At 42.9% G+C, this 23,781-nt stretch overlaps 1 protein-coding gene across 2 annotated transcripts; it reads right to left on the bottom strand.

The window, feature by feature from the left end:
* Positions 1–852: 852 nt before the first annotated feature.
* LAPTM5 (lysosomal protein transmembrane 5) lies at positions 853–20,679 on the bottom strand. 2 transcript variants are annotated; one of them, XM_010227375.2, is made up of 8 exons: positions 20,511–20,677; positions 12,112–12,205; positions 6,938–7,014; positions 6,134–6,262; positions 5,526–5,651; positions 4,881–4,976; positions 2,521–2,613; positions 853–1,560 (listed from the first exon to the last, which is right to left on the bottom strand). In XM_010227375.2, the coding sequence occupies exons 1-8, from the start codon at positions 20,595–20,597 to the stop codon at positions 1,486–1,488; spliced, it is 777 nt and encodes a 258-aa protein (XP_010225677.1). In that variant the 5' UTR covers positions 20,598–20,677; the 3' UTR covers positions 853–1,485. The 2 variants fall into 2 exon arrangements, with proteins under 2 accessions (XP_010225677.1, XP_088379587.1); XM_088523461.1 differs by having other exon boundaries at positions 1,483–2,065; positions 5,526–5,648; positions 20,511–20,679.
* Between the last annotated feature and the right edge of the window lie 3,102 nt (positions 20,680–23,781).

The raw sequence follows: 23,781 nt of genomic DNA, 5'->3' as shown, positions 1-23,781 counted from the left end.
ACTTATGATGATATATTGACATATGATGAAGATGATTCTTTGGTACATTCTTCCTGATTTTTGGCCTGTCTCCAAAGATGCGGTGATGAAGCCCAGACAAATCAGTTGTAGTATGAAACTAGCTCAAAAGCATATAGTCAAAATCATTACCTTAATCACCATATACCTAAATACACATCCAGTGAGAAGAGTAGGGAATAGCACTGATGATTCTTATTTTTCCTTTAGCAAGATCTTTAGCTGAATTTCTTCTGTGTCTGAGCAGAACAAGGAGCCCGGGCTGTATCTCACTTGTGGACACAGTGGATTAGTTACTGTTGAGCCATTTATACTTTCATACTGAGTGATTTTAACAATCAGCAAGTCTTCACATCCCCCAAATGGATGATGAATTTCCCCTCTCTCAGCTTTCATCAACAACATTAGCATCAACAGCATCAGTAGCATCTGTAGAGGGTGACCTGTGCAATCAGACTCACTTTTGAATGTGTCAGAGGAAGCGTGCCTGGGGCAGGATCTTTATCACCAGTGACAGTGTGCAAGAGGAAAGAACAAGCTAGATTCTCAGGTGAAACTGCAGGGTTGGCTGTCAGAAATACCATCTTTTTCTTTGCAAATAGCACACATGATTTGATTCCTGTGAGATACTGTCAACCTAAGCCTCCTTTTTACTAATTGCTTCAAACAAACAAACTAGTGCTTCCTTCCAACATACAAGGATATTTGTCAGCAAGGATATCACCATTCAGAAATCAAACAGCAGAGGATTGAAGCCATTAATGCTTTTTTTTTTAATTGAAATTTATCTTTCACGTCACACACTAAAAACAAAAGAAAAAAAAAAGCAAACACTCAGGTATAAAATAGCAGAGCAATACTGTGACAATTCCAGCACATTGTATATTCTGGAGCACACATCATTAATCATTATCATAAGCAGACAGGTTGAGAGCTGCATTGTAGTTCATTTGGAATCTTCAGCCTTTTGCTGATCCTCTTCCCTTAGGTCTTCATTAGATGTTGCTGGTTAACATAGCATATTTCTGAGTTAGGCTATCTCAGCAAAATGGTTTCTGCTTGTTCTTCCACCTCCCCATTCCACTTACTAAATGCTGATGCTCCCCTCAGCTGCTGAGTTAAAAGATATAAAACAGATGAGAAACCATGTCCTGCTGGGAAAAAGTAGGCCTGACAAGAAATTCAGGGCAATGCCCTTACTTTCACACTAGCCAGATGCCAGAGGCCAGTGATGGGAACTTTTGTCTTGCCTGGTGCCCAGTTTATTAAAGGAGCACTGTAGCTCAGTCACTGGGACCAGCTCAGGTCAAATAGTGCAGAACATGGCCCCAGGCCCAGCAGTTCACCATCACTCTTCAGAGGCTCCTACAAGTGGGTTGGATTGTAATAAACTTGGTATTGCTAGGAAGCGAGGGCTTCTCAGTGAGGCACCAACAGCGATACAAATCTCTTCCCTATGAGTGGAGCTTAGATTGCTACATAGGGAGGTGGAGATTCTTTGGAAGGCAACTCTACAGCTTCTTCATATGATGGCAACACAGCCTAGAAAGAAAACACCATTAGACTTGCTCTGGGAATCACAAAAAGGGTTTCATGTGGATTTGATCTTAGGCAGGTTTCTGTTCTCAATTTAAAAAAGGGGAAGAGAACTAACTGCACAGGTTGTAAATGGCAAAGGGGAGAAATCCAGAAGAGTTAGAGGCAATCAGCACTTTATAATCACTTTACTAGTAGTCCCACCCACTTCTTCCAAAGCATTGATGCAATAAATGGACCAAGGCTCTGTAGTGCCCAGACTTTCAGCCTCGTTGCATAAGCAAAGGGGCGAAGCTCTGCAGGAAGTCATTCCTGAGAACCATCATGCATGCACAGCAGAGGCACACACTGCTGGCAAGACGATGCTCATGGTATTCGCCAAGTTTCAGCAAGACGAATGCCTTCACTTAGCTTTCCCTATTCTTCCTCTTTACTTCTCATCTGTCTTTACTGTATCTCCTATTTTTGGACAGCCTTCAAAATCCTTGCTTTGTCTCAAAGCAGCTGGATGCTACTGTTAAAGAGATCGCCAATAGTCTAGGTAAGAACATTGATATTCATGACTGAGCAAACGGTTAAGATGAAGGGCAATGCACCGAGCCTCTCAGACACTGATCCAGCGAGTAACAGTTTTAAGCATGGGTAGTAGCATTAGGCACATAAATGAAAGTTCAAGTGAAATTAAAAGTATATCTCTGGATCAGAGAATGAGAGAGATATACCCTTATTTTATCTGCTTTGCCTGAAGTCTAAGTTTCAGGTTTCTTGATGATTCCATTGCCTTTAAAAGGTTTTATACCTTTCAAAAGTTAAAAAAAAAAATAATTGAAACCTGACTATTAGTGCTTGTTGATGCAAAATTGAAGGTTTGAATTATCTCTTAGGCTGCCAAAGAGACAAGAACCATCATGTATCTCCCTAGTCCAAAACGTGCCTTTTCATTATGGAAATAGAGCCTTTACTCACCTTCTCAGCTGTTTGTGGGTCGACTTTCAACTCCCTCCTCTTGCTAGCTTTAATGTACTTAAAGCAACTGAGGACACATTTGAACATATAGGCCTGAGAAAGAGAGAGAAGTCCACCACTCCAAATCAACAAGAGCATTTCCCCTTTTGCCATCAGCTGGCCACTGGTCTACTATCACCCGAGAGGTGAAAGCCTCACAGAAGACTAGGTACTGCACATCACGGCCTCAGACTAGTCTGGACCCTTCACTAGAAAGGTGATAACTGCACCTGTCCAGAGCAGTGCAGTAGTCAATTAATAACAGAGTCAATTAATAACAGAGTCAGTTAATTAAATACAAAGGACATGCTCATGACACTCAAGAACTTAAGGTCATCAGGAAAGAAAAGGAAGCATGTTTTACATTCATATTATTTTTCTGAGCAGGACACAAAGTTCAGGTGTTTCAGAAAAACACTTGGAGCTTCACATCCCAGAGACACCAAGGCCTGCTGGTCAACAAGGACTGACCGGAAAGATCAGCTCATTCAATAAAAGCAACACTTTCTTGCACCTCAGAGTTGTAAGATGAAATAAAGAGCTTTTTTTTCTTTCTTTCTTTTTTTTTTTTTTTTTTGGAAAAATGGATCGATTGAGAGATTGCGGCACAGGAAAATAAGCAAAGTCTGTGAAACATACCATATTAAGCAAATATTTTCCCTACTATGTGCAGTGAGGGAAAATTGTGTGCGTCTTATTTTTTTTGGCATAAGACTACACTTTAAAAACGGTTGGCATTTTCAAAAAAACACAGGAATTATATGCCCCAAGAACAAGATATCTAGCTTAGGACTTGCTGAAACAATGGAAACTGTCTCTCTTGACACTAAGCCAAAACAAAGAACAAGGAATGAGGTATTTGTGTTGAAGGAATCCATCTCATATAGACCTCCAAAGACAAGGAAGTGAATCCAAATGTGGACATCCTTGAGGTAATATCATAAAAGCCTTCCTCTCCCTAAAACCTGCTTATACAGAGTGCAAATATGCACAACACTGAAGCCACCATTTAAACTCAACCAACATCGCTCATCTTCTGAAGAAGTTCCAGTAAATAAAAATAAAAAAGGAAAAACCCTCCTCCCCTTTCTTAAACAACTTTGATTCTAGAACAGTTTGCTTCAGTGCCAATCCAGCATCTACACTGAAATCAATGAAGTAGTTGAATTAAGACTTTTACAAGCAAAAGTAGGTTCCACCACAACACATTAGTACAGATGATATGTTGGCAGGAAGTCTGTCCTAGAGATCAGAAGCAAACAAGCATTTGTGCCTACTCCTCCATAAACACATTACATTAGAAACCTGCTCTTCTTTCATTTCCCAGAGATGCTTTATTCCTCTTGTTTTCTGCATTCTCATCCACTGTGGCAGTGGAGGGAATGTTAATTTATATGAGAAAAAGATTTCTATGAGAAAAGAGAGGGAGAAGTGACTCCCTCCCCTCTGAACACTGTTGAAGAAATACTTCCTGCTCAGGGGGTTAGCAAGTCCTTGCAGGTCCCTCAGGAAGTTGCTGGCAGAGGCATGCAGGAAGTCAGGTACCCAGACTTTTCCACCTGACAGACCCAGGTAGGGTCTAGCCAGCTGAATTACTCCATAGAGTGGGATGCATACAACTATTTAGGGGCAGAATTTGCCAGCTGGAAGGCAAACAGATGACAGCAGATATACAATACAACATATCAACAGAAGGGCCATAAAAAACCTTCCAACTAATAAGTAGCATTTTTCACTGTGACAGAGCCTACTCAAGTACTTGGAGAGGTCCAGTGTTCTTAGCTGGTCTGAAACCCCTCAGTGAAAACCTGTTCTCCAGTCCATTGAAGCAGGAAGAATAGAAGCCCTTTCATGGTAAAGTTTCCTAAGAGGTAAGCAGGATTTAACAGCTCACAGGTTTTAATTAAGTTTCAGGATATCAGTGTGCATAACTTCGTTCACATCAGTGCAAGTACAGCAATTTACCCAAGTGGAAGATCTAACCTGCTGCTTAATGATCTAATTTGTTTTGGCATGCAATAGCAGAATAGTTTCCTGTATTTGTTTCCAAACTTCTTATCTTTCTAGAAGTGATTGAGTAGGAATCGGCTGTGAATATGAGAGAGGCTTTGCTTTTATATATCACACTTGCAGAAAGATATAAACAGCAACTCAAATATCAAACCTGCCTCAGACACTGCTGCTATTAAGCACAAGGGAAGACCAACAAGGCTTTCCAAGGCCCTGGCTGTTTAGAGAGTGAAGAACCGATTCCTTCTCCTTCCCAGGTAAGTTAGCTGTATTTCAGCCTTCATGACTCAGCAGAACCTGCAGGCATTTACCTTGAGGAAGAGGACAGCAATGAATACAATGGTGAAGGTGACCATTATTTTGGCATATTCTTCTTTTGGTAACTTCTCAAGGGTTGGCAAGAAGCCCTGTGAAAAGAGGAGAGGATCTCCGTCATAAACACTTATTCCTCTACAGTGTCACACAGAGTTGTGGGTTTCACCACAAGTTTCTCAGCCTTGCTATCCAGAATATGGTCAAAGCCCACTTTCTTTTTCCTTTTTGAAAAGGCAGACCTCCAGCTGCTCAGAGGTATTTCTACTGTTTACACTTCTTTGGTAAGAATTTTTGGAAGAATATACAAATGAGAGTCAAAGAAGTATTACTATTTAATAAAGATGAAATGCTGATTGTTTTCTATGTACACAGGGAGGATGTATCCAAATCACTCTGCTCTACAGTTTGCATCCTTAGATTCTTACAATAAAAACAGGGTGTACTTTTAAGGAACACTTGCATAAGCAAATTGTCAGTCAAGAACACCGTGTTCTTGAGAACATACAGCAAAATCCTATTTTGTCACCAAACAGCAATTCTGTATATACTGTGCAGAAAGCTTGCTTTGTGATAACTGCTGAAAGAAACTTCAAAGTAGTTAACAGCATGACAGAGATCATCTGGGCTTGCTTGCTACCTACCGCATTCTCTGAAGACTTGAGGCTTAGATAGGCTGGGACCTCCATGTATGAACTACAGAGAGTGAGGATACTCAGGCCAAAATCCAGTAGCTGCAGAGCCAAGAAAGGGGCCTTTGAATGTCCCTGCTGCACAGGTGAGAAGAGGACAAGGTTTTCTTTGTGGTTATAAGATTATATCACATCTATAAACTTGTAAAGTTGCCCTATTTGTAAAGGCTCTGTGTTTTATTCTCATTTACAGCCTATTTAATCCACCAATGCTAGCTGAAACAACAACTCTGGGCAGCATGGTGGTATACATAGCTTATCTCCAACCATTCCCAGCATTGGCACACCCAGAACAACCTCCCCAAAGCCCTGAGAAACAGCATAAAATCAACAGGAACATTCCAAGACGTGGGAAACTAACTTATGTTGCAGGTATTACTGCTTCTCCTTCGGCACCAAAGGCTGTGTCCTGTTTCCAACAATAGGCAGTGTAGGACCTACATAGCGATGAAGAATTGTGACCCCAAATGATAACACTTAATTCTTAATTTTGCATCAGTCTCCATCTCATACTGCCTTCCCTCAGGTCACCACCACCCGAGAAGGAAGCTGTTACCTACCTTGTGTGTAACGGATGACAAAGAAATGATTGCTGGGACTTGTATGTAGGAGCTGAACATTGTTAGGAGGCTGAGGAGAAAGTCCATGATTTGTAGAGCAAGGAATGGAATCAGGAGACGTTCCCTCCTCTGAGAAAGAGGAAAAACAGTGCCAGTCATTTCTATTCTAACCAAAACAATGTGACAGGACTTGAAGGGCCATGTAGTAAGGTACTTACTTTAGGAACAAATCCTTTCCTGAAATCTCTGTACCTAATTCCATATACTACATTGGTTACTTCAGAAAGTGAAGGGCATCAAAATTCATTTTCATTTTTTCTTCCCCATGGAGTTTCTCTAAGTGACATTGACACTTGATCACAGAACTGTCATTTGGCTACCCTGAAAGTTTTGCTGCAAGTAAAGATGAGTTCCCAGACCAAAGCATAGTCATTTTTTCTTCCGAAATAGAAATCTAATCCCCCCTGTAGCAGGAGAGTTATAGTTTAACTCCAGAATCTGACTTGGCAAAAAGCAGGGGAATAAGGAAATGCCACAGCATTTCTAAATCATAACACTTAAATTCCTCAACACAAAAAGTAGTTAGGATTTAATATCACCAAGATTTGGTAATTCTTGGCAGTTAGCAGCTTTGCAAATGATCTAACAATCCACGTTTTCTGTTTTAAAAAGAACTGAGATATTCATCTACTATTATGATCATACTCTATTTTTCACAAATTGTTCTTCTGGTGCCCTCCTCTACTACCTCCGAGTTCAGAGACGCCCCAGAAATCTGCTAGATGTTATTTGTGGAGAGCATACCTTCACCACACCAAGGAGGAGGTTGAAGCTGATGACAAACAGCATGATGATCAACAGGAAACTGGTGATGGCATCAGCTAAAAGTAAAAGAAATAAGATTTTAGGCTCTAACTTTCAGTAATGTGGTAATTAATTCAGGCACACCTCTAGGGGAGATTTAAAGTGTGATAATCTTTTATAGAAAGAATAGATGGAAGTGGGAAAACCCTGCAGCTGGAGAGTGGGAAATTGCTTTTTTCCCTTTTTACTGCCACTTTTTCATCTCTGTTTGAAGTTTGTTTCTTTAGGAACAGAACACTAGGCTGCACAAGCTGCCTGCTCAGGCAGATGGGAGCCAAAACCTTTATTGCCTGGATCAAAATTCTAAATATCCTGAGCTGCAGCATGAAGGTAAAATGAAATAGTAGGAAGGAAGTGTGATTTTAGGTAATGATTGATAGGTCTGAGTTGGAAATTACTTTGTAGACTCAAAGACAGATAAGTTAAGAAACAGCAAGAGATGGGGAGAGTTCTGGAAGATTCTCAATCAGCATGTGCAGGTTTAAACCACCTGCCACTAGAGTGGACTTCAGAATTTCAGGGTGAAACATCTCATCTCCAGTCTCTGTAAATGCATGATTTGCCTTATTAAATGTATTTGTGAGGGGAACAGCACAAGACACTTCTTAGGCTGCTAGATAATTGTCAGCTGCTTTGGATCCAGGCAGATGATTTCTATGTGCACAGCTGTCTTCAGACCAGTCCTCAGGAAGCAATTTTCTCTCTTCTTATTGCAGCCTGCCCTGACAAGGTCCACTGAAGCCTTCTTTGCACAGGATACGTACTTGGGCTTTATAGCAGTTTGGCTAGTGTGACATTTTTTCATGATCTAATTTTGATTCTTGCTGGGAGGAAGCAGATCTCTCCAAAAGCAAAACACTGCTAGGTTCCTTATCCACCTCCACATAATGTTCAGTCTTTCAGAGTGCCTCCTCCAACTCATTCTCACCCTTTCATTCTTTGTGCTTTTTATTTGGTTTAAATAGCAGCTGCCTGTTTGGGGTCTCTAATTTCTAAAAGCTAGAAGAAAGGGTTTAAATTTACTAGTTTTATCTTTTCTTAACTTCTTTAAAGCAGCTAAAAATTCTCTTAGCCTCAGCAAGATTTGATTGTCCATTAGTATCCTCCCTGCCTCTTCTATTCCTTTATTAAATAAATCCAGTGTCTAACTATATCTCTTCCTCTTACTCTAATCAAGAATTCTAGAAATCTCGATTTAGCGAGCCTATTGGATGCACAAAAGATTCCAGCTGCAATGAAAGCCTCCAATGCTCCCCTTTACTCCTTCTCCTCCACTCCTCCCATGAAGATGCCACTCCATTTTCCCCAGCTTTGCCCTTTGCCTGTTCTTGGTACCATGTAACATCCTTGGGAAGGGGGAAAAGAAGCCTATTTCAGAGTTAGAGGACACTTCTTGTTGTCTTTAATTCACTCGCTAGCTCTGCTGTCAGTAGAGAAAATAATTAGAGATATTTAGGCATCTCTGCCCCTGTGTTACTCAACCAGATAATGTCAACACTGCCATTCACAACAGCAAACTGAGCAAGAGTGATTCCAGCTATGGTTGTCCCAAGTCTGAGGGAAAGTGATAATGGAGAAGGGCAGGCCTCCACCCAGGGCTGCCTACAGCATGTGGTGGGATATCAGTGCTCATTAGATGCAGCAGCTGCAACATGTGCAAACTGTCAAGCACTATACACAGTTTCAGCTAAGCGACGTGAGTATGGACTAATGCCAGCAAAAGAAAGGACTCAGAAATATGACCAAACACAAGAAAGAGAAATGGAGCTACTGAGAAGCTCCGGAGCCCTTCTAGGACTGTAAAGCATCTGCCTGCCAGGCTGAGCCTCAGTGAGCAGTAAGGGCAGGCGACAGCAGCAAGGTGGGGAATTTTGCATCAGTGACTAAAAGTGTCCAACAAACCCTTAATCTGTATCAGGAAAAAAAGAGCACTTGCAGCACAAAACCAGGAAATGCCTTTTGCTTATAGTTTGAGAAAGAAAAAAAAAATCAGGATTATTTACCCCGGAGTGATGAAAACTGAAATACCAAAGAGGAGGAGGGAGTCATGCACAGAAGACAAAAGCCCAAATACATAATCACAGAATCACAGAACGGTTAAGCTTGGAAGGGACCTCTAGAGATCATCTAGTCCAACCCCCTGCTCAAGCAAGGACACCTAGAGCATATGGCACAAGGTGGCATCTAGGTGGGTTTTGAAGATCTCCAGAGAAGGAGACTACACAACCTCCCTGGGCAGCCTGCGCCAGGGCTCTGGCACCCTCACAGGAAAGAAGTTCTTTCTCACATGGAGATTGAACTTCCTGTGTTTTGACTTGTACCCATTACCCCTTGTCCTGTCACTGGCCACCGCTGAGAAGAGTTTGGCCCCATAGTCCCTATATTCTCCCCTCAGGTACTTATACATATTGATCAGATCTCCTCTCAGTCTTCTCTAAGCTAAACAGGCCCAGCTTGCTTAGTCTTTCCTCATACGATAGATGTTCCAGTCCCTTAATCATCTTTGTTGCTCTGTGCTGGACCCTCTCTAGAAGCTCCATGTCCCTCTATTCCTGGGAAGCCCAGAACTGCACCCAGTACTCCAGGTGAGGCCTCCCCAGAGCTGAGTAGAGGGGAAGAATCCCCTCCCTCGACCGTCTGGCAATAGTCCTCCTGATGCAACCAGGATCCCACTGACCTTCATGGCCACAAAGGCACATTGCTAACTCAAACCCCAAATCAAAAGAGAGAAGAAAAAGAGAAAAGATGCTACTGCAAAAGAGACTGCTCGCAGGTTTGAAGCTCTTGACATTTGAAGGTAAAAAGCTAAGCAACAAGGCAAAAAACCAAACTGGCCTCTTGGAAATGAGAGGATACAGACAACGCTGTAATTCAGTGCACAGAGAGCCAAAGGGTCTTGAACCAAGAGGTTAGCATGAGGCCAGCATAAATTTGAAAAAAAAGGGCTTAAGAACAGATTCAGCCTTAAAGACAGAGACAGCCATAAAAGAAGACCCTGTCCTGACAGTCCTAGTCTCATTAAAACCAAAACTACATCCAAGTCACCGCATCTACTTCCACTCCCAGGACCAAGAATCAGAAGACTTCCCGAGAGACAATTTCTGTCTTCAGCACTGTGTTTTCTTAGATTTAAGACAGCTCTTTTTTTTTTTTTTTTCCTGCCTCTTTGCAACTTTTCTTATGCATCAGATTTCTTGGCAGGCTCGCTGATTGGGCAACTCGCTGCTGCTTCTGCAAACTAATTGCCCACAGAGCCCAGGTGAATTTCCCAAACAGAAAAAAAAAAAAAAAAGGAAAAAAAAAGAAAAAATACAAAAAAAAAAGCAAAGAGCATCCAAACCTACAGATAGAAAAAAAAAAAAAAAAGGCAAAACGAGGAAAAAAAATAACCTTTTACACACTGCCCACACTGTCCACATCCTGTTAGTTCACAGCACAAACACCTTTTTTCTGGTAGCATATCTCTCTGTTGCAGGGAGCTGGTAGCACCAACAGATTTGATGTTATTTTAACAAAATGACTTCTCCCTTCTTAAGAGAGAAGATTTTTTGCCAGGAAGGTTTCTTAGTTCCAGGCTGAGATTTCTCTTAACCTGGAAATGAAGGAGGCTGCATAGGAAATGCACACCCAGATTGCTGCTTGTATGTTCAATAGAGGGTGAACTTGAATCTGATTCTTCCAAATTTCAATGGAATTTCAACTGAATGAACAAAACCACTATGCAGCTGAGTTTTAAATTAAGAATAGAACTCTATTTTACAGAAGTGGAAAGCAAGACTTTCTGACCTGTGCCATGATGATACTGTCAAGGAAAGCAATGCTTTGGAGCTAGTTTGGTGTACTGTATGTTGTCCTAACAAAGCCCTGGTAAAACTCGGCAGCCAGCATTCTCCAAAGCAATCATCAAGCAAGGCTGTACTAGGCAGAATGGAGCTACAGCTGCAGAGGGGCTGTAGACCATGGCTCATTGAAAGAGCCTTCAAAGCCACCCAGACTGAGCCACTACTGAATAATGCTCTAGGTGACATGCTAAGCTATAACAGCAAACGCTTGCTCAGTGCCTTCTTAGGAAAATTCATTCGAATTTCAATTTCTTACTCACTACTGATGCTTAGTCCCTTTTGAAATAGCCTTAGTGAATCTCACTCATGCTCCCTAAAACCCAGCTAGGCTCATTTGAAAAAGCTGAATCCAGCTATTATTACTAACTTCACTCAGACAACAAATACCTCTGCTTTGGTGTTTTTCATTATGTCTGATTGCTGTCCTGGGGATACTGAATCTGACTGTGCAGGAGCCTGATGTACTTGTTTCCCTGTTCCTCCATGTGGAGGGTTTCCCCCTGTACAAGCTAGGAGCAGTGAGGAAGGACACACTGGATGAGCAGGGAACAGGTTAAGTCCTTGCTGCTCTAGTTTGTATTTCTCTCTGGGAAATGCTTGCAACATAGGGTGTCAAAGTCTGGTTTTCAGCTTTCTGAGCACAGTAGAGAAAGGTTATCTTAGCTTGCAGATTCACACTGAAGAATGACTAAAAAATGTACCCTGCCTTTGTTGCTTTCAAACAGTTTCATGCAAAATTATCCTGATAAACTAATATTTGGGGTTTGGGAACTACAGGACGTGGGCTGGTGCAGCCCTCTTAAGTGTGCTTAGCTGTGAGTTAGGAGACACCTACAAGGTGTGATGGATGATGTAGAGGGTCAAAGGCATGGCTGCATGGCATTAAGGACAATGAGTTGGTGACAGCTGAGTAGGTAAGGACAATGAGTAGGTAAGCTGTTTCTTTTCAGCTCAATATTTCCTGCAAAATAACTAATGGGAGAAGAGAGCCAAGAGGATGTGTAAGTGATCTACATGAGGGGAAAAGAAAGAGAAGGAGAAAATAGGATTGATTGCAAAGAATATTCCAGAGACAACAGGAAGGCTGGAGTTGTAGTTCAGGAGTTGAATCTATGTTTCTAGAGCATAAGCTTTTTTTCTTCAGATCTGAGCTCCAGGCACGTTGACTCTGAATATGCTTCTAGTTTTCTATGAGGGAGAGAAAAAAATGTGACCAGTGCAGGACTGTGGGCTCCCTTGCAACCCCATGTGTTGAGAAACCCCGTGGCCTACCAGTTCTGTAGTAATCCTTGTCCAGGTCTTTGCAGTAGCCTTTCCCACTAGCCACCTCCAGGGAGTACTCAATCAGGAGCAAAACACTTACAACCTAGGAGAACAAAAGCAAAAGAAACGATTTGGTGGGCTGCAGGCCAACTTCCTATCAACAGTTTCCAGAGATTGTAGTCCCAAATGCATGATGTCTCTCCAAGTGAGACAGAGTCATTAAAGGTTTAAAATAGTCTATCCTTTGCACAGAAACACTGAGACAAAAGTTATCAATTTATTAATGCTATAGGTTTCTCTCTTTCTCTCTCTCTTCTTCTTTTTTTTTTTTTTTTTCCTGCCTGCTTCTGAAGGAGAATGGAGGATTTATAAAGTTAACTAGTTGTGCTTCATGAAGCACTGAGCATCCTGGGCTTGCAGAAGACCTCCTTAATGCTTAAGGCTGTACCACTTCAGCCCACAGGTCCAGGAAATTTCCATGCAACTAGGAAGCAAGCAGCCATGATGCCAGATAGCCCCGCCACATCCCCTCTGGGGCAATTCCCCCCCGCCAGCCTGTTGACTGCAGCAGCATGTGATGAGGAGACCAAATGTATTTCAGGTGAGGACACAGGAAGTCCAAAGCCAGAACAGAGCACCAGTCAATGCCCACATAGTAACCAGAGCAAGTACAGCCTCTCAGGAGCAAAGGACTATTGAGATGTCATGCGTTGCTTCTTTAGCACCTTCCTGACACTTTCAGCGCTATATGTGAGAAGTTCACTGTCCTGCCCATGATATTCACCACTTTCTACCTCATTCTCCTTTCTCTGCTGTCCTTCCTCGTGGCTGGTATGTCTTTCCTTTCTTCTGCATTTTTAGACTGTGGCAAGTTGGGGCACAGCATGGCCTGCTAGATCTATGCCAGATCTATACCTCAGCTGCACTTTCCAAAAGCATCATAGACTGTGCTGTTTTAGTTTGCAAATGGGCTAGATAGAACTTAACAGCATGAGGAGTTCAGGAGGAAGACTGCTGACATACTCCTCAAGGAAGCGGAAAACATGGACTTGTCACCCACAGCTGCATCTGTTCTAGATAGGCTTTCTGACCACCCTGTTGCTGTGCAAAGAGCTGCCTGCTTCTCTGCCTAAGCCTTAGCTCTGTTCAGGAGGTGGGAGGAGCAGAGGAACAACTCTTGCATTAGTGCTGAGCAGTTTGAGAGCAGAAAGCAATTGAGAGCAAACATGAACCTCTATCTAACACCAGGTCCAGGACCAGGAGCAGCCTTTCTGCAAACTACCGGGGCAGGAGGCAGCAGCAAAAGCTGATCAACAGAATCTGTCACAAAGAGGTGAATAAGAAAAGCAACTTCATCTGGACTATGTAGCCCCTGCCTGGGAGTTATCTGAACTTGACACTGCTGCAGGAAGCAGGTTTGTATCTTCCACCAAGACCAGCACCAGCTCTGGTCTGCTTAAACCAACTTTTTCACAATAAGAGTCTTTCACTTCAGCAGTTGCTTAGAGAAGTGACACAGGCAAGGAGGAACTGAAACTGTTGCGGTTGATGTTTGTGTTTGCAAACTTTGTGTACGGGAAACAGAATAACAGCAGCAAGCACAAGACAGATGAGATGAACATAACTATAAAGCAAGCTGAAAGAATAATATATTTTCTTTTGCCTGTCGTTGGTTACAGGTGCCATACAAGCTCTAGACAGGGTTCAGGCTGATTGTAGATATAGTCAGAAATGCTTCCTGCTCCAGGATTGATGTTGCAAAAGAAAACAGAACAAAAAGGCAGGAGAAGAAAAGTTTATTGTGGCTACTTCACAAGTTGGGAACAGATGCTGGGAGGGTTGCGGTTGTGATGGCTCGTAATAGAGATAGGAGCTGAACTCAAAATCTCCCACAATCTCTGCATTAGCTGGGGAAGACCTAGGAGCAATCTCCAAAATCCCTCCTAACACCTTTCTGTGCCACAGGCTGCAAATGCAGTTTCCAGAAGATCCCCCAGCCTCCCTGGGAGCCAGAGTGTATTTCTGGAGTTAGTGCACCAACAAGCAGCTCCCTCGTTGCAGCGAGGACTATATTCCAGCTAAAGCATTAGGCTTCTCTCTGGCATGCAATTGAAACAATGCAACTCCTAAGGAAGCGATGAACGTTGTCAAGACTGGAGGATGAAAGTGCAGTATTTTGAAGTGTCTTGCTAGTTTCCTCAGTGATGGAAAGGACCTCCTAACTAATTGCACACAGAAACTGCTTTAACTTGCCAAAGGGGTTTTATGTACACTTTTTTGAAGATATTTTCCTCCCCTTAGTGCTGCTGTTGGCCCCTCATATTTCAGCATGAGAAATACAGGGAGAAATGACTTTTTCAAGTTGCCATTAAATGGGAGCCTAAGTAAAACTGATGATCTAATCCCTATGCAATTCATTTCATTCCTGAACAAGTGAGTGAAAGAGGGGCATCAAGTCCCAAAGGCTGCTATCCCCTAGGTAGGTTTAGAGCCAGATCCATGATCATAACGTTGATATGAAAAACTTCCTTTGATGCCTCTCAAATAGGAGAACAGTACAGTAAAAGAGGTCCTGGCTTCCTTGCACTTTCCCTGGTAACTGTTGAAATAAACCACGCAACCTTACAAACTGCAGTCATTTGAAATTAGTGCATATCAGATGGAGAACCCAAGCTGGAAGATTAAGGAGATGACACTTAGTGGTAGGCACATTAAACTTTCCATTTAAAGGAGGTTTTGTGTAGGAAAAAAAAGAGGCATGGAGCTGCAGTGAGATAAAATAGACAGTGTGCTCTGGGCTTCACTTCAGCCACCCAGGACAAGACCACAGGCGACCTCTCTACCACCTGAGTCTGGATTTGACTCCCTGCTGCCCAGCATGTGACAATGTCATTCACTCCTTCTGAAAATAGATATGCAAAGTGATGAAATGTCCACAGCTGACTGCTCGCCTCAAGCTGAGAAGAAAATGGAGGAAGTCTGATGTGGTGTCTGTCCTAACCTGATAAGACGTCATAAGTTATTCTCGCTTGAGACTTGCCTTTCAGCTCTAGAAGAAATGAGAAGGTTCCCATTTCAGACAAACTGGAGTTGTCAGAGAAGCATCCAGTTCCTTCTCAAAGTGCAGAGTCATTAAACGTGAGAGAAAAGCTTAAAATAGGAAATTCTACTGCCTGATATCCTTGGTATGAGGCAGTCCTCATCCTCTCTGCAGACCTGGACCTTTATTTTGTCTCATGTGTTGGCTCTGTCTTATCTGTTGTGTATTTCATCCGTTTCTTGCATTTTCTTGAGGTATTGGGGACACATCACACCTTGTTGTGCCTCCTTTTAAAAGGAATGCTTCAAATCTGGTGGTTAACAACAGACCCACTGCTGAGAAGCTGTAAGATCTGTATCACTAGGAAATTAGGTGATATGGCCAGGGTAACTGTGTAGGACTGAGGCAGAGCCAAGGTCATTAACTCAAGGCAGGTAAATTCACCAAGAAAGGAGATTACTTTCAAGGCAAAAGCTTAATAGCATGATGCATATGGCCTCAGTTCCCTGGGGAGTATCTTGGCTGCAGCTGCAGTAGAGTTAAACTGCTGATAGAGGCTGAGTCATGTGCCTTCTTTTGTCTGAAGTTGGTGCAGGTTGACTAGTCTTGGAATAATTTATTTTTATGTCCATGGCCTTGGTGTGACATCTTTTTTTTTTTTTTTTTCTTCACACCCATCATTTCCGGAGAGAAGAGCTCGAAGCCATAATGGACTGGGGTCAATGGGGACAGGCACATGCTGGTCTGACAGTGCAGTCAAGTGCTGCAAAGGTTTTTAAACGTGGTGTGTGCAGGCTAGTAACACCCAGCAGTTTAAAGGCAAATTGCAATACATATAAATGCCTCACTCTCAGTACTGCCTTTCTTGCTCTAATTTATAAGTGGCTATTGTGGCACAATAGCGTGAAGTGAGAACCGAATATTTTTATCTTCCATTTGGTTTCCTTTCAGAGCATTTCATCCTTCCTTCTTGCTGCCTCCCTCTTGTTCCTGCTCACCGCACTGATGGAGATGCTCTCCCGTGTGCTCTTTGGGAGGACAAGGAAGCAGCACAGGGTTGGCTGTACATTCTGGCTCAGGCACAGGCTGTGCAATGAATTGTGGCCACAGCTGAGGACTGAACCTGAGCAATGTCCCACAGAAATGAGAATGGCCACCATGGCAATTGCTCAGCTGTGAAAGAGCCCAAGCTACAAGGATGTTACCTTCCAAGACCTCCTTTGGCTCAAGGACTAGGACCAAGTGAATCACAACCTTTCAGCCCATACTGTATGCAAAGCGGCAAGTCACAAGCCTTGTTCTTGAAGTGAATGCCAGATAACTTGAGCTGTCTTCAAGCCTGGGAGGAGACTATGAACAGGAGGACAGACTTCTCCATGGTTTCTTTAAAAATGATCCGCAAACATCTCTGCCAAGCCTCACAAAATCCAGTCAGGCCTTGCTAATCGCAAGACTCTGTCTCTGCCTTGTTCCCCTCCCTCTCCTTCTCATTTGCTTGAGCATGCCCAAGATTTATTTCATCAGTCTATGAAGAGATCAGCCATGAGACAAACCAAATTTATAGGAGAACAAGACGTTGCTGCAAAGCCTGAGAGCTTGTGTTTGATGGCATTACTATCGCATGGCATCACTATGATTCATCAGTAGACCCGCAGCAATGATTTATACTGATACAAACCAACAGTATTGATGCAGCAAATCATTCAAGCTTCTGCCAAGTTATAAATTCCTTTCCCTTTCCTCCCGTCTTCCCTGCTGTAGCAACATGATCAAAAGAGTAGGGAAGAGACAGAGGAAACAAATTTTGTTTTTTGTTTTATCTCTTAAGGCAGTGAGACAGGAAGATATTCTTTAAAATCAAACTGCTTTCCATGGGACTTTGTACAAAAGGTAGGACAAAGAGACAGAAGATACAGACTGAGACTCCCCAGGAAACTGCAGCATTGCAGGAGCCTGTACTGCTGTGATGGTCACTCTGGGAGTACCTGGCAGCAGCAGGATGGGAGGGCATATCTGGAGCAGGGGTGAAAAAAAAGGGATGTTCTGTAATGGAAATCTCACAGCATTCGTTGCAGTTTTTGTGTGTTCGTTTGTTTTTTATAACAACAGAGGAAGTACTAATGGAAACATAGTGACCTCTGTGGATTTGCTGGAGATCAGGAGCTGATCACACCTGCTCATGCAGGCTGCTGTGAGCATATGTGAGGGCTCTGACTATGCCTGCCCATTCACTAGATCCTTTACTTCTGAATTTACTCAGACCATCAGGAGCATCTTTAGTCCCTTAATGTTAACCCTAGCTACATGTTAATTTTTAAGACTCTGCTATGCTACATGCCTTGCACACCATGCTTGTGCACATCTTGTTGTAATCACTCTTCTGGTTTTGCAGAGTTGCACCACAAAGAGTCAGAGGCTGACCCCAAACCTTCCTGACCACTAGCCAGGCTGGAGGACACGGTGATGACTGGCTGAACTATATAATCAGTGCAAGAACTACTGTTTAGAAACATGAGTCTGCTCCCAATGTGGGCAGTCCTCGCACTGGGTGACTGCCTATGCAGGCTGAAGGAGGGCAGAGCAAGGACCCAGCTATGTCTCTGGGATATCTACTCTAATGATCACATTGCTAGTGATAAAGCTGGCTGCAGATGGGATTGAAACCAGGTTCCTGAGGAGCAGAGAGAGTTAAAAAAGCTGGTGGTCTTGGTTGCAACATGAAAGTTTGGTCCTCCTTAAAATATCTGGCAGGGTTAGTATGGCTAAATCCATTCCTATGAATGTGCTCAACGCCCGCTGTCAGTGATGGGCAACTGTTTCAAAATTGGGCTTAGAGTCACATTTAGCTGCGCAGCATAGATTCAGCCTACCTTAAAGAAGATCAATGGCTAATTCTAACACTAGAATTCTGATTGCCCACACTGCCAAATACTTGTCTTGTTCTCTGGCTTTCATTTTGACCACTCCAACTATTTTTCCCCAGGTCCAGTCTACTCCAGAGGAAGCTGAGCCCAGTTGAGACATCATCCTTGATTTCAGGGCCAACAATGAGTCTTTTGCCCTCTTTTATCATTCTCAATGTGTCCTACTTTTAGTATCTTCTTCTTGAAGCAACTGCTGCTGACCACTGTTGGAGATGGCTTAAGCCTCTGTTTTTTTTCAAGATTTACCTGTTATTTTCAACAGGCCTAGCAAACATTTGTGAATAGAGTTTAAATAAAACATCTTTTATGTGATGTCACTTAAATAGCAGAGAAAAAAAGTTCTCATTAGCAACTGGCATGGATATTATGTCTCATTCTCTCCCATTGCACAGTGATGTAAATCAGGAATGCCTACTGCTGTTAGTGGCGTCATAGTGAAACCATTATGAGAAAAAATTGCCTCAGTTCAGGTATTTTCTGACTGTCCAGGGAGACAAAGAAAGCTTCTTTTCGATTCGGTCTCCTAGTTAAGGAAATAACCTTCTGTGTGCATCTGTTTCTTCACTGATATCAGACAGCTCATGTTCCTAGAGGAGCTTGGAGGTCTCTGAAGATGTTTTGTAGTTACTAGATTCCCTGTTGTCTACTTCCCACCTTTGTGTAGATCTTTAAATTTGCTAGTTCTTCCTCAGATCTTGGCTATACCTCCTACAAGGTTACTTTAAAACAGTTCATGGCGATCTCTTCATGGTGCCTGTATGTTTAATTGGTTGTCAGAAACTGCTAGCAAAGGGCTGCAAGTTCTCAGTTTTCATACGCTTCAACTTCTGTTTCTTGGGGTTATGAGATTACACAAGAAATTCAGCAATTTATTTTTCTTTAAAACAGTGAGAATATAACCTTTGATCTCACAGTGAGAAGCCTAGGAGCCTTCCCAGCATGTAATCTAGATGCTCAAAAAGCAGAAGGAGAAAGAAGAGATAAAACAGTGCAGGTCTTTCAATGAAACTCATGATGTTTTTAGGTTTTGACATTAAATTGATTTTGGAAATGCCACTCCAGCACCTAGCTTTCAAGTAATGCCAAGGGAAAGGCATTTGCAGTCATGTTATGTGGAGATGTGCAGGAGGCCCTTGTTTCTCTCCTGCTCTGACCTGACATAATGCCAGATCCTGGCCCTACTTTGGCGCTGCAGAAATCTCATCATGCGGCACAAAATGCAACCATCTACCTCAACCACTGTGCTCGCAGCTTCCAACCACCCACAGTGCTGGTGACATGTTTATAAAATCTTATCACTCCCTCATACCTTTATATTAGCCAAAGAAGCAAGTGAACCAATCTCCCTTTTTTTTTTTTTTTTGGTTTTTTGTTTTTTGTTTTATTTCATTTCATGTGTCAGATCTTCCACTGGTTTATGTGGAAATGGGACTCTGGAAGTCAACATGATTACACCGATTTGAACATGCTGGCCCCCTGTTCTGGCATGGCGCAGCAGCTTTCCACATGCTGCAGAGCCTGGGGACAGTGGGAGGAGGAAACAGTGCAGTCAGGGTTCAAGCAGGCGGAGGGGACATGCCTGGTTTGCCCTCCTTTGCTTGGCACAGCTGCCATGGATGCAGCATGTACCTAAAAGTCACACCTTTCCCCCCACCTCTACATTTCTGAGGACTATAGAGGTGTCTCCATGACCTGCCACCATCCTTTAAGTGGTCAAACTGTGATTGTGCACAAGGGGTGATTCAGAAGATGTGTCCCCTGTGCAAAAAAAAAAAGTCATGCTTCCTCAGCACCTGAAAGCACCTTCATGCAACCAGATGTGGGGGTAGAAATGTCACCCTGGTCTCTGTGTCCTCTTCTTGCTGCCATCTGCAGCACCCCTGATGCACTTATGCCAGCTAACCTGGCAGCTGTACAAAGCCACCTATCAAAATAGAAATGAAAATGGTGCATAGAGTATCCAACAGGTTGTGGAGAGATTAATGTGGCAGCTTTGCTCACCCACCTTCTGGGGCCCAAATCCCTCCAGCCAGAGTCTCATAATTTTACAACTCCCATAGTTTCTGTTGCTAATGTGCTGCCCAATTTCTAACCAATCCTCTGAATGCCTGGCCAAGCCCCACACGCCTGCACTGGTCAAAGCTCCACATTAAGCTGCAGGAGGAAAACAGGAAGCGGAGTGAATTTCCATGAGCTCCAAGCAGGAGAGACAGGGAAAAAAAATAGTTAACAAGGCTCCTAGGACAATATATTTCTTCCCGCTCTTCCTACCTCTTCTGTCTCACCCATCCCTCTTAAATCACTGGTCTTTTTTGGGAATACAGAAAAGTCAACAGTCAGTAATACTTCTGATCTGTAATGACAATATCTTCTGCAAAGCTTGTACCTCTGCCCGCCTTTGCTTTTCTCCCTCTCCCTATCCTGCTTTCCGTTCTGTAACTTACCATATGGAAGACTCCTACGGCGACTGTTGCTGTCTTGGTGTTGAAGCAGCAACATTTTGGGGGCTCGGTTGTCGTTGGGGCAGACATTTTTTGATTCCTGCGTACAGCTATGAGTTAATGTGGTTGAATTTGCAGCATCCGCTCAACTGAAAAGCGAAGAGAGTGGTGCAGTTCAACTTCCTTCCTGGTCTATGAATGTGTTAAGTCATCTGCAAAGTCACATGAAGTCTTTGATTTCTCAATATTAAAGCAAAATTGTGTTGCTTTTCTAAAAGATCTTGAACTGCTTGCACTTCTTAGATAGGAAATGTAAGCAAGAATGCTGCTTCATGCAGGTAGTGTCCAATTCATGGGGTGTACAGGGAAAGAAGGGCTACGAAGCAGGATACCGCTTTGTCCTATAAAATCACCAGAAATTATAGCAAGGGACTAAGAATTTCACCTCAAACTTGACCTACTGTTTTTGCAGTGAGGCATCCAAATTCCAGGATTTGAAGCAGCTCATTGCTTGCCAGCTAGCTCACTATTGCTCCTTGAGGCAGATGCATGAGAAACACTGTTTTCTGGGACCAGAAGAACAGCAGGACTCTGCGGATCAGGGACCTTGGCTGACAGGGGACATCTCCTTGTTTGCAGTTTGCTGATGTGTTTTGTATTAGTCAGCCCTTGGATAAGAGAAAAAAAAATCAGAAACCAAGGATCACTCCAAAGCGACTTAGCCACAGTGAAGTATGCCTGCTCCATCTGAACTTACTACTCTGTTTTATTACCACCCTCATTAACTCTTATACTTTTTCTTTCCCTTTCCCTACCCTCTGGGACAGAAAACCTGTGTTTTAGCTCTGAGGAGCAGATCCATTTGAATTTCTGGCTACTTAGGATAGAGTTTTAGTGCAAGGGAATGTAGCAGTTCTCCAGCAAGCCTGTGTGTGAATGCAGGTAAAAGTAGTGAGAGTTGGGCATAGTCTAAGCAAGCTGTCAGGGAACTTGGGTACAAGGACACCTAATTTCAGCAACCCAAACACTCTTGGTTCATTGTTTCATTCTCCTAGGAACCTCAAAATTGTGTGACAGGGCCTTACACAGCTAAGTGAGGTTTCTTAATTGCTCATATGAACTTAAATGCAGAAATTCCACCTCAAAGTCATGAAATGAATACATTCTGTAGCCTGCTTAATCTGTAGAAAGTGCTACATGTCCAGGTGTGCTATGTTGGAAACCTTCAGGCTCCATAAATGGGTCTTTCCAAACAGCATGGATGTTTCCAGAGCGATGTTTTTAGGGAAATCCAGTAGGTTTGGGTAGTGTTGATGTGAAATATTAGGAGCTGCTTCATGTCCCTGGAGAAACTGCATCTGAGACAGTGCATAAATTTATAACTTAAATCAGACAGTCCATTAAAGCTGGGATATGCCTTTGTGTCCAGCTTCCCCATCTAGATCCAGAGATCTCTGCAGCAGAGAAGATATTTCAGGGCAGGACGGGGTCAGTGCACTTGGCCCCTGTTGTGTATTCCCATGGTTTTCTTTGGACTCTCACCAAATTCAGCAGTTTATTACTGAAGTCCCAGCTTTTGGAGTCCCTTGCTCTCTTTTTTTAAACACACTTCTGAGTTTCTCAGCCTTGCACTTGTGGGAAACTGTATGCAAACATGAACTAAGTGCAGCTGAACGGAAGAAGGCAAGGGAAAGGACTTTTGGTACTGTTGGGTGATTACACTGCTTTTTAGCATATCTCCTAACAGGGTGGAAACAGGAGATAGTCTCATACTCTTAAAATACTCAGTGACAGCACAGACACTGCACTGCAGTTGGCAGAAGCCTGAAACCATCCTTGGGGTAGCCCTGATGACCAGATCTGAGCTGGAACCTGGTGCTGTGGTGGAGCAACTTGTGTTATTGCAATTGCAGTCCTATCTACACTGTTTTCCTGGCTGCCTGGCAGGAAAGTTGTCCACATCCTTGGGATGTGGGCAACACAAGGGCCACATCCTTGTTCTTCTGAGTTAGGAGTGAAATAAGTCCATTAGGCTCTTGCAAAAGGATCTCTGAAATTACAGTGTTGGCAAAACATGGCAACAGTGGAGCAGCTTTTATTTCTGCAGTCAACACCAGACCTGCCTAGATTCTGAACACCTCCAGATTTCAAGGATATGTTTTTTTATACAGAGAAAATTAAAAGCATGTTTGTTCCCACTCTTTCCTGGTGTAAGTTTTTACAGAATCCTCCTCTTTTTCCATCAGGATGAAAAATCAAGTAACTTCTACAGAGCATAGCTATACGTATCCTGTTACAAGATGCTTCCCGCAGCTTGTTTCCTTCAAATGCAAAGGCAAATTCACAGCAGAAGCCGAGAAGTGCTCCTTCCAGTTAGATTTTTTGTCGTTTATAGGGTAAAGATCAGGCTTTATCACAGATCTGAAGGATTTGGGCTGAAGCTCCTGGGATGGCATCTACTGCTTGTTGAAAAGCCAGGTCTTTCTGTCAGTCTTTCTTTTAGTATGAAGAGAAATATTTCCAAGGTTCTTTAACCACTGAGGGGGTTTCTATTCTTTTGTTTCAAGTACAATTGCTGAGGTTTGTGTTTCTTTGTTTGTTTCTTTTAACAAAACAAAACAAAAACCTAGACACTTTGGGAGGTTCGTGATCTCTGCCCTGTTGGTGGTTGTTTAGTAACTTCGAGAAGCTCAGTGTGACACTGGTTGGTCTTGTCTGCTATTTTGCTTTGTCTGATTTTAGGTGGGATGAGGGTCTGTACGAGGGTCAGGACCTTGCTCTGCCCTGACCTTTTCGCCACCTGGGGCAGGAGATGTTTCTGCTGCTTCCCACACAGCTGCTGATGATGCCTTGCTGGTTGCCTCTGCCTTGGAATCATCATCTTGACCAGACCCTCTGAGAATCCTTGGAAATTTATAGCTCCATGAAAAATTCATATCCCCCTACTTGTGATACAGTTTATACTGGTAAAATGAATCCTTCAAACAGCACAATTTCTGCCTCCCTAATCAACATAATGTGGAAGAGAAAAATCTCTCTTCTGCAGGTATAAACTACATTTCTGGAGATAGAGAGAAGCAGGTTTATTGAGAACGTCTGTCTGCCAAGAGTATTTCATTTTACTCCTCCAGATAATATGCGGTAATGTTATGAATCCATACTTGTAGACATACATACACATATGTTTTATTCCAAGCAATATCATGATTACAGACTTTTCTCTAGTCTCTCTGGAAAGCTCCGTGAAATCATCAGGTGCAGAGATGAAGGTACG

Source organism: Tinamus guttatus, unplaced genomic scaffold, assembly GCF_059628265.1.
Source record: "Tinamus guttatus ecotype Peru unplaced genomic scaffold, ASM5962826v1 Tinamus_guttatus_pri_ptg000014l, whole genome shotgun sequence".
Lineage (NCBI taxonomy): Eukaryota > Metazoa > Chordata > Aves > Tinamiformes > Tinamidae > Tinamus > Tinamus guttatus.
Note: the sequence above shows the minus strand (reverse complement) of the source record. Positions and strands in the feature narration are given on the sequence as shown.

Excerpts from the sequence above, each read along its gene's own strand:
- LAPTM5 (XM_088523461.1), bottom strand. The coding sequence starts at position 20,597 with ATGTCTGCCCCAACGACAACCGAGCCCCCAAAATGTTGCTGCTTCAAC. Across the intron at positions 12,206-20,510 it reads CCGTAGGAGTCTTCCATATG|GTTGTAAGTGTTTTGCTCCT; the intron begins GTAAGTTACAGA and ends TTGTTCTCCTAG. Across the intron at positions 5,649-6,133 it reads TGTCATCCGTTACACACAAG|GGACATTCAAAGGCCCCTTT; the intron begins GTAGGTAACAGC and ends CCTGTGCAGCAG.